This window comes from Pongo pygmaeus, chromosome 6 (assembly GCF_028885625.2).
Source record: "Pongo pygmaeus isolate AG05252 chromosome 6, NHGRI_mPonPyg2-v2.0_pri, whole genome shotgun sequence".
Taxonomy (NCBI): domain Eukaryota; kingdom Metazoa; phylum Chordata; class Mammalia; order Primates; family Hominidae; genus Pongo; species Pongo pygmaeus.
In genome coordinates, this window is record NC_072379.2 from 94,726,563 (window position 1) to 94,737,875 (window position 11,313).

Genomic DNA, 11,313 nt, shown 5'->3' on the forward strand with positions numbered 1-11,313 from the left:
TTGAGACGCAGTTTTGTTCTTGTAACCCAGGCTGGAGTGCAATGGCACGATCTCAGCTCATGGCAACCTCTGCCTCCTGGGTTCAAGCGAATCTCTTGCCTCAGCCTCCCGAGTGGTTGGGTTTACACCCATGTGCCACCATGCCGGGCTAATTTTATATTTTTAGTAGAGACGGGGTTTCTCCATGTTGGTCATGCTGGTCTCGAACTCCCAACCTCAGGTGATCTGCCCGCCTCAGCCTCCCAAAATGCTGGGATTACAGGTGTGAAACACCGCGCCCGGCCTAAATTTGAATTTCTAACTTTACTAGTGAGGTTGAATGTTAACTTGCATTCTTACTAAACATTTGGGTTTCTCCTTCTCTGAAGTGCCCATTTATATGCTTTTTCCATTTTTTCTCTTTTATTTCTCTTTTTGTTGACTTGAAAAACTCTTTTGCCTCTTCTAGACATTAATTCATTCTTGAATATAAATGCCCTAAATTTCTCCTTTGATATCGTGTATGTTTTTGAATATAACATGTTTTACATGTTATGGTTTTGAGTTATTTATAATGACTTTCTTTCCTGCATAATCTTGTATTAAAATAAGGGTTGTTTTTCCACATTTGTTCTTCTCCACGTAGTGAGATAGGTTTCCCTGAATGAGCTTTTAAACAATTCATCCTGTCTACTAGGTAACCATCAGTATCATATATCAGGTTTATACTGGAAAGTGTTTTTAATAAAATAAATTTGTATTTTTATGCTCTGTCATATTAGGTATATTTTCTGTAAGTAAAATAAATATGTATACATATATATGTGTGTGTATGTATAAAATTGGTCAAACGCAGGCCAGATAAATAAACAAATATATAAATTGTTTCCTCTATTTCTTAACTAAAACCGATTTTATTATTAAATGTATTCTCAACTAAACCAATTCAAGGCCTATGTCTATCCTTTTCCTGTGAAAGTATGGAACCATATGGTTGGTAGACATGGAAATAACTGCTTCTCCCTGACCAGCTACCAGATGTGCAGAGTTCTTTGTTCAATTGCTTTTTTTTTTTTAACTAGAAATTATAAAACATACTGAATCAATCTTTATAGCTAAGAATAATAAAACCGTTTTCAGCAAAAATTTTGTATTTATATAGATGGCCTATAAGAATATTTGATAGAAATGATGTATTATGCACTATCTTCTTGACGGAGAAAATCTGGTCTGCAGACGTGGAGAAAAACACAGATGGATGAAAACAATTCTGTAATCAAGATTTGATGTTGGAGGTACCCAAGTAAACTGACATGGAAAGACTAAATTGTGGAAGAACTTCAGATACAAATTTATAAGTCATTTTATATTTTTGGGTATTTATAGTCCACGTAAGATACCTTTAACTTTCTAGGTAATTTAACCTACATAATGTATAGCCCTCCAGACTGAGCATAAAAACAGCTTATATTCCTGTCTTTGTAACGTGTATTTGTCATAACCAAGAGTGTAGATCAAAATTCTGAGAGGTACTATCTCTAACATGGAAATAAACAATGTAGGACAATTTCTGTGGTAATTGTCATGATTCCATATCTTGAATCTTGACCAATCTGGACTTTATATGTACATAATACAGTATTTCTCAGACTTGGGTTTCTGATTTTTTTTTTTAAACCCTGCTTTTTTAAAAACCAAACTTGAAAAAACAAGCAACAAACAAACAACCCTAATTCTAGTGGTCAAGAATTTGTATTTTTAGTTTTGCTTTTTGCTTTCTTTTAAATTACTTTCATAAACTGCTTGCTATATGCTGGAAACTAGGCTAGATCACTTTCATATTTTCTCATGTATTATTCACTCAGGAGATGTAATAGAGACAACAAAAGATCATATTCAATAAGGATGTTTGTATGCATATTTTTTTTTCAGCTAAAGGCAATGTCCTAAGACATATCTGTGATGTAGCCCTCTTTCATCAGTTACTAAGTGCTCCTGAAACCATGTTTGCTCCTTCTTATTCAAATTATTATTGGATTTACCTGGAAGTTGTTAATATCTTTTGGATATATCTGTATGGGTATACCCCATTGCTATACATGTTTGTGCTCTCTAAATGAATTAGTATGTTCTCATTTTACACTATCTTCTGAATTCTTTACTCATTATGGGATAATTCAGAAGAATAAAGAAATAGGTCTTTGCCCTTTAAAAACTTATATGTTTGAAGAGATGAAACTTGCATGGAAAAATAATTTGAAAAGAAATATAAATAACAGCTTTTGTGCTACAAATGTAAATGGTATTGTGTTACAAAAAGAAGCAAAATACCTTTAGGGGCTATAAAAGAAGTATTTATAAAGGAAGGGAAAGTTTAGTTAAGCCTGGAAGGAAATGAAAAAACAAATGGATTGGTAGACAGTAGAAAGGAGTTTATTTAAGGGAAAAAGAGTATGTTCAGAATAAGAGCTGTGAGTGGAAAGCAGGGTGGCGATACAGGGGAATGGCAGCATAAAGAATTAGGAAAAGGAGGGGTTGATTCTAGTAATGTACAGGTTGCCCCCACCACCTGCCCTTAAAAGTGAAACATCTTCCTGGACTGCTAGCACGATTTATATTAAAATGTTCATTAAATATTCACAAGAATAAAAGAACACATACATTCCTTATGCTTGTAGCTTTTATTAAAATATTGGACCAAAATTAATTTAAAGATAAATTATAAACAAATTCATGCATCATTAAAATGTTTATTTACTGTGTGTTTTGTTTTTACTGAAATATGTATCTCTATGATTGTAAGATGAGACACAGATTGCCACATATGTGTGTGTATAACACTTTCTGCCTATAGCTATACCATGTGATGACTCCATCCTCCCAACACTTTATTCAAGTGACCTTGAAACTTTTTATGTGTATTACTACATGGGGATGTTGTTTCATTTTCATTTGGCTGTAACTTATCATTAACATATTATACCCATCTTTGTTATTTTTATCATTTGGAAACACAGCTTTGAAAGTGGTTCAGAATCTATGATAAACATAAACACTAACACTGAGATTGATCTTTCACATGATTCCAAATATAGTTTATAAATTTATATTGATTTTTGTGTCAATAAACACAATAATTTAAAAAATCCTTATAAAAAAAGAGTTGATCTCCAGATCTCCAGAAATGCACCTCTTCCACCAACCCTAGTTTGAGAAACAATACATTAAGCAATTTTGGGATCTAGATTTACAAAAGCAGGATCTGGTTAATGGAGTAATTCTTACTGCTCAGGCAAGAAATAGAGATCTGAATAAGTTCTAAATCAGGATGTTGACAAAAGAAAGTGAGCTTTAAAGAAGAGTAAATTAGTATCCATTTGTTGAAATAAGTGGGGAAAGATGACACAAGAAATTTAATTGAAGGACTATTGTTAGATACTTGTGTGTAATATTGCATGCTCAAGTGTATGAAGGTTAACAGGCGAAATGAAGGTAATAAAGGAGGGAGGACACTTTTACAGGGGTGTGAGAAAGGCCAGTTTGGGAAGATGATATTTAATTCAGTTATGCAGGATGAGAATTAACCAGCCTTAAAGAAGTGTCTCAAGGCAGAGATACACACAGAGATCTTGAAACAGAATGAAGCTGGATATGAAAGAAGAAACCGAGAAAAAGGGAAGATTTAGAGAGTTTGCCATGAGATAAGGTCAAAGAAACAGTTATAAGGTATGAGAATGTAACATTGCAGCAAAAATGGTGATGAGGAAGGCGCGTTTTAAGGGTCACCACTGAAGAAATGTAAATAGGAATTTGTGATAGCATATAATGAGAGAGAAGTATAAACGATCAACAATTGAGGATAGGGAGACTAATAATGATGTCATGGCCAGAAATAGGGAAGTTGGTAAATGGAGGGCAGTTTGAGTGGGAAGATACTGAATTGTACGTATTAAAGGATTATTTATGTTTCTTTTAGTTAAAAACACCAAATCCATTTTTTTTTGTTTTTAACTAACAGAAAACACAAAACAATGGATTATCTATGTGTAAGATGTACCATTTTGGGGAAGCTTGCTGAAACAAAGAAATAAAAGTACTATCAAATAGATGGAAGTAAAATGTAAGATCAGTGAAGGATGGAGGATTGCACCTTAAGGCAATGAGAAATCTGCAGAAGAAATCAAGAAAGAGTAAAGAAAATAAGGACAGTATAATAGCACATACCTCACAGAAAATAAAAGATGTTTAAGGAGGCAGATTTCATCCATATCAAATGCAGCGATAAGTTTTAAAACAATGGAGGCTTACTTCAGGGTCAGTATCATGTGAGGCATGGGGTGGTCACAGGTTGCAATAGATGGTAAAGTTATGGAGAAAGTTAGTGCTGGAAAATAAGTTTGTTCAGAAGCCTGGCCTGGAGGCATGAGTAAATAAGCAGAGGTATGCAAAGTCCTTTAAAATTTAGTTCCCTGTAACAGTTGCTAAGGATATTCTGAGAAAAACCTATCAATAAAACAGAATGTTTCTATGTGGTGAAGATGGTTTTGCTTTGAGGGTCTTCTTGGTTCCTCACTGGAGAATTTCACTCTCCAGTTAATGGCTACAGCATTCTGCCTACCAGGACATGGTCCCGCCAAGTCAAGGGAAGCACCTACAAAAGACTTGTGGAGACTCTTTTATTAGCCCAACTAGGACACTCTGAAACTTCTGAGTTATTAACTTACTTATAATGGCTGAAAAAAATGCCTTTGGGGCACCACATAACTTAAAAATAACATCCCTATTTCTTACTATACTATATTACTACATTTTGCCATCTGTTCCACAAATCGTGGTTTGTGGATACCAGTTTCCACACCTGAGTAATCACATTGAAACTTCATCTATGCCGGGTCTCATCAAGGCAGGAAAGAGCTGAGTCTGGCATTCCTGGCCAGGACCTATCACAGGGACAAAAACATGCTTGTCATTAATAGCCTTTATTGCCAAAGTGTTTGTAATTATTTCCTCTACATTTCTTTTATATTGAAAAAGATGAATATTGCTTTCATTTTTGTATTCTCAAAGGTGAAATCTGTCAGCATACTGTGAACCACCTTTATACTGTTATCATAAGATCTTGGGCCACAGGAAGACCTGATTGTTTTTGGTTAGATGAATGTATAGTAGAAAGGTAGAGATAGCTATTGATAGCACTGTGCAAAAAATCCTCACCTATTTTCTTTAATCTTCACAACAATTTTTCAGGTTAGTAAGTTATCTCCACTTTACAAAGAACACTAAGGCAAGAAATATACATGAATGCCCTAAATCACACAATAAATAGTTGTGCCAATATTTGACTCTAACTCTGCCTCATGTGAAATCATTTACTTACTAGTCCAGCTATTTGTGATAAAAACATGAGCTATTTGTTGAAAGCCTTATCTCACTCTTCTTACTCTGAATTATAATTATTTATAGAAATAATGTGAGTAATTTAATATATCAAAAACATGACAAAAGATATTTGAGCACTAAAGGTATATTAAAACTTAATATTTGCTAGACCATCTGATCCTTTAGAGCAGGAACTGGATTTTACGTGTTTATTGTGTAATCTCTTGTAAAGGACAGCCTATGAAAATGTAAGGGATGTTCATTGAATTGATTAACTGATGAATTTTTTTGTAAGAAGACAAAGTGAAAGGAGCCCAGTTCTCTAAAGAGAGGTCCTTGTAGAAACATTGGTCACTACAATCTGGAGGGCATAATCATTCCTGAAAGAATGTGGGAAGTGGTATTTGTTCTGTCCATTGAAAACCAAATGTTAAAAAATAAATTTTAGAAATTTTCCTTTCACTCTTACTGTGACTGCTATACTGAAATGTATTTTTTCTAATGATTAATTGAATCATTAGGGAGAAAGCCCTCTTACTTTACAATATTGATATAAAATGATCTCAAAGTCATTGATATGAAGTGACCACCAATGTAAATATCTTCAGAATACACACACACACACACACACACACACACACACACACAGATGTAATTATTTAGCATCTTTGTGTATGTATGATTTTCAGGGTTTCATTATGTGACAGTGAAAATGAAAAAATTCAAGATAGGTAGTGGAAAGGGTGGTGGATTGTTATTTTCTCTCCTGTATACTTCAGTGCCATTTACTTTTTTGTTCTTGCAGGTGAAGACAGATGACAGAGTGGTTAAGATGGACCTTGGTTTACTCTTCCTAAAGTTACACAAATCAGATGCTGGGACCTATTTTTGCCAGACAGTAGAGCATAGCTTTGTCCATACGGTCCGTAAAATCACCTTGGAGGTAGTGGAAGAGGAGAAAGTCGAGGATATGTTTAACAAGGATGATGAGGAGGACAGGCATCACAGGATGCCTTGTCCTGCTCAGAGTAGCATCTCGCAGGGAGCAAAACCATGGTACAAGGAATTCTTGCAGCTGATTGGTTATAGCAACTTCCAGAGAGTGGAAGAATACTGCGAGAAAGTATGGTGCACAGATAGGAAGAGGAAAAAGCTTAAAATGTCACCCTCCAAGTGGAAGTATGCCAACCCTCAGGAAAAGAAGCTCCGTTCCAAACCTGAGCACTACCGCCTGCCCAGGCACACGCTGGACTCCTGATGGGGTGAGACTACTGTCTTTGAAGAATTTATATTTGGAACGTAAAAAAGTAAAAAAAAAAAAATAAATCATCCAACTTCTTTGCATTACTTAAAAGAGATTTCTGTAATACAGGAATGACTATAAAGGTGTTATAATAAATTATTCTACATACTGATTTGACTGGATAAACCACATAAAATTAACTAATTTTTTTAAATAAATGCATTGCTTAATGGTTTCTCATTATGTTTATCAAAAAACAACTATAGCTGTCATTTTCAGTACTTGGCTGCTTTTCTGTGAAAATTATTATTTTACTTTTGGAAGACTTAAGATTATTAGAATATTGAAGAAAAATTAGAGACTTTTATAATCATGGTAAATATAAAACTAAATATGTTTTAATATTTCTGAATTTTTCTTTTCCATCACAATGTAAGATATGCAGAATACAAGATACTTTGGCATTCTCATGTGAACTTTCTGTACTCTTTAAGGATTATTTTATTAGTGTTGTTTAAGCCATGAGTGTTAAGTAGCAGGTGTGTTGTGAGTGCTGTAACCCATGAAAGGAAAAATGTGGTCGTTCTGAGGCTTGTGCCCTTTGTAAAATATTCATTAAAATACATCCACATTATTTTTGCTTTATAACACAGTCTTTAATTTTCACTCACCGTGGAAAGAAAAACTAAGGTAACTTCTCAAAAAGATGTCAAATCTTCTCAGAAAGAGTGTTAAATCAGATGAAGTTATAGTTAGATTTCTAACTACTGTAAAAGATTTTTGCTGCCCTCTTGTGGTAAACAAATTATATTCTCACACATTTCTTTTTTCTCTACAGATGGCTATCTGTTTAGGAAAGATTTGAAAGCAGATTATCAGTAGATACATGGATACATCAAGTTCATTTGCAGAAACAAATAACTGAAATAAAAAACGTGTTAATCCTTATATCATACTTTAATACGAAAGTATTGTTTATAGATAATTTATTATCTCACAAGTCAAAAATGAAGATTTTGCAGCACTGAAGATTTATTAAAGCTCCAAATTTTAAGTTTCTAAATAATCTTCGCTGAAATCTAAAATATACTAAAACAACAATGTTTTATTTGTGAAAAAAGTATTAAAGTGATTTGCTCTCAAATATCAAATTTTCTTCTCTCTTTTATATTAAGAGACAGGAAATTGTTTCATTTCACTTAACTACTGAGATATTCAGAGCATTTTTACCTCTCTCTTAAATATTATAAAAAACAATTGTATTTTTAAGAATGTTTATTTATCAAAGTCTTTCCTTCTTCTATTAAATATTTAGCAATTACCTTTCCAAAGTATGAAATTTTATAAGATGTTTTCACCTAAATAAAAATTGAAAGCAGGTGGATTACACAGAACCATTATGAACACTTATTTAGATATTAATCTTAAATAGTGTTTATTTCAGTTTTCAAAGTTAGCTTATAGGTTATACATTTAAGTTAAAGTGCTGATAACTCATAATCACTTGCAATTTCATTGTAAAATTAACAAATACATAAATATTTTAAGAAAAATTTAAGTTTATTCAGATAAGTCACCATGCTTCAAAAGATCTAAGAAATGCAAATATACTGAAAATTGACATCCTCTGAAAATTCCACTTGCTATTTACCCAAGAATCCACTGGAGGTCATTACTGCCATTAAATAACAGCTGAAAAGACTGTAGTGAAATGTATTTTTAAAAACTATATTCAGTAAAAGCCTGCTCAATTTGGAGAAATAGAATCACAAACACAGATCACAGGGGCCTTACAAAGTTTATGTCTGAACAAGTAAGTCAGTTAAGTACACTTTATTGAAAATTGCTTTCCATTAACACACAAGAAAGAAAGCAGAATTTTCTCCTGTATCTGAATTTTAAATTTAAAAAGGCAGATAAGACATAAATAGTTATCATTTTAATCACAGTAACACAGACAAGTAGTTAATAATGATGATAACAATGGTGTAACTTGTAAACTAAATATTTGGTAACTGAAGCAATAGGCAGAGGAAAATAGCTTTTCTATGACACAAGTCATAAGAAGTCCATATACTGAAGAGCGTTTGATTAAAATAAAGTGACTATTAACCAGAAAAGAAACATTTTACATAAAGTGCTAAAATTTATTATAGGAAAATAAATCAAACCCAAAGAAAGTTTATTCAATGCTAATTTGAAAGAAAATCGATAAGAAAATTTTGAGGGCCCAGGTCCACAATTTGGTGAGACCACTAAATTTTACATATAATTATACACACACATATGTACATATGTATGTATATAATCTTGCTTCCCGCCTGTTTATGGCAGTACTGAAGAGAACTGGGAAAGAAGAGGGAGGGAGAGAGAAAGACGAAGAGAGAGAGAAAGCAGTTTCCAAGGATATGTTTCATGTCCCATCATTTTCTCAGTTTCTCCCTCTGTCTCCCAACACACACACACACACACACACACACACACACACACACCTCACATACTATAAAATAAATCTTCACTGCCCTATCAAAATACAAATAAATCAATCTATGCTGTTCTGTCCTTCTTGAGAATCTAAAACATACCACAAAAATATATCCCCAGTCTTTTGTTCTGTCTGAGGTTAGAATTAATTCAAATTCAGAATCTGTTGAGAAATGCCCAGGCTTTAAAAATTAAAAATGGATGGATCTTCTCTGAACTCAGGGAGGGCACATACTTAGACACCTACAAGACTTAGAGGAATTAAGAGTTCGCCCTTCATCTCACCAAATTTTCCCCATTTTTCTCTTTCTTGCAGAAGGAGAGAAACCACGCTGTCTAGCAACATTGAGCAAAAATCATAACCACTCATCCTAATTTCTAAAGGGCACCTCCATCTAGGGCCAGTCTCCTGCTTCTTTAGACTTCTTCTATCTTTGTTACAGGAGAGGACCTGTGGATAGACTGAGTTTTGACATAAAACAATGCCCATTCACCTCCTCCTTCAGCACAACATCGCCCATTGGGCAAGAGATCCAGATTTGTTAACAAGAAAGATTTTACTTCGTGATTCCACGTCTATAATTCTATATTGCTAATTTTTTTCTTTTGTGTGAATTACTGAATATTTCAGTGCAGAGCTATCAACTTGGAGAAACAGGGATTAAAAACAAGGATAAACACTAATAAGAGCTCTAGAAAAAAGGGAACAGAAAGTCTTTGCCTGTTTAGTAAGTGGCAATTCCATACGTATTTTAGAGTTTTTTCTATCTAAAATTAGTTAAATACTTAGAATGTTTGTATGAGTGTTCAATATTTGTTATAGGTTTTAGGGTTTTGTAAATCTTCATAGTAATTATGAACATTTGTAAAATTTGTAAAATACAATAAATCATTTTGAGTGTTGGTGTTAAGCATGAAACAAACACAGCAGCTGTTGTCCTTAAAAATGAATTGACCTGTGACACCTGTAGTCTAATAAACATATTAAGAAAAGTACTTAGTATTGTATAGATATTTGGATTCCAAGAGAAAATACAACATTTATAATAAGAAGTCCATACTCTTTTTCTTACAGCAGAGCATCACACTGAGTTCCATTTTAAAAAAGGACTCATTTTTCAGGCCAACAACTGTTGCATTTGAATCAGATATAAATAATAGATTTTCCACAAACACTCAGCTGATTGTAGCAGTGTTATTTAAGCTGGTATGTTTATTTTTTTTCTTGGAAGGATAGCTTTATATTTTGGCTTTCATTATAAATTGATTGTGTTCTGCTTGTGTTTAAATGGCTTACTTATAAGCTAGAGCACTATATGGGAGTGCTCTTCTCTGTATGATATCCTTTTATTTGCTTGGCTGGGTTCATAACAGTGTGTGCCATATTCTTTCTTTTGACTGATTCTAAGCCATGAGACTTATTATCATCTGGTGGCAAGCTGCAGGGACCATTAACAGTGTGTCTCTTTGACTACAACGTGGATCTGCCACTACACACTATGTAATTTGTCTGTACCATTATGTACAATCTCTATTTGGCTCAACTTCGATGAAAAAGAAATAAATATTTGCTAAACTCTCAAGTGTCGTCTGGGGAGCATTTTCTAATTTTTTGCCAACTGAACTCAAGTTTTTTATATTAAGCCTAAATGTAAACATACAATGCCAGACTACCACTGTTTTTTTGGGTTTTTTTTTAGAAGTTAGAAAAGAATTCAGTTTTCTTTCCTGGGATATTTATAAGCCAACTTTCCTACAGAGGAAAAAGTCTGTTAAGCTCATTGCCTTGCAGCAGTTGGGTTTATTTATGCAACCCCGTGTTGCTAGGACCAGCAGTCAGAAATTCCTTTCAAAGCTTCATCATCCAGATAAGAGATATGAAAAATGAAAGTTTTTAGAATGGTAACTCGTTGAATGTTTATGATTTTTGCAAGCCTCAAGTCCTAGCTTAATGTATCTGAATTGCTATTTTCTCTGTTATTTTTGTAAGACCTTGGGAAAGTCATTTAAATGAAGTGTGGTGTTAAATAAACTTTTGGGGGCACATTTTGTTTTTGAGGCAAATTTTATTGTATTGGTAAGGAATTAGTTACAATGTTTTAAAAGAAAAAATTGGCAGCAGATCATGGAGTGTGTCTCTGGCAGCTTTATGATGTGACAATGACATTAATGGTAGTTGTTTATCATATTTCAACCTTGCATTCATTTATAATATAGGCCTACTTTTA

The 11,313-nt window shown here is 33.4% G+C and overlaps 1 protein-coding gene across 3 annotated transcripts in view; it reads left to right on the forward strand.

Annotated features, from left to right (window-relative positions):
• The window catches only part of SEMA3E (semaphorin 3E), a 291,418-nt gene extending 280,756 nt beyond the window's left edge, over positions 1 to 10,662 (forward strand). The window contains exons 17-18 of one of the 3 annotated variants that reach the window (XM_054496699.2): positions 6,164 to 6,620; positions 7,440 to 10,662. In XM_054496699.2, the coding sequence (XP_054352674.1) occupies positions 6,164 to 6,616 (453 nt within the window). In that variant the 3' untranslated portion in view covers positions 6,617 to 6,620; positions 7,440 to 10,662. Of the gene's footprint in view, positions 1 to 6,163 lie in introns of all 3 variants that reach the window. The other 2 variants (XM_054496698.2, XM_063667667.1) reach the window with 2 other exon arrangements.
• The last annotated feature ends 651 nt before the right edge of the window (positions 10,663 to 11,313 follow it).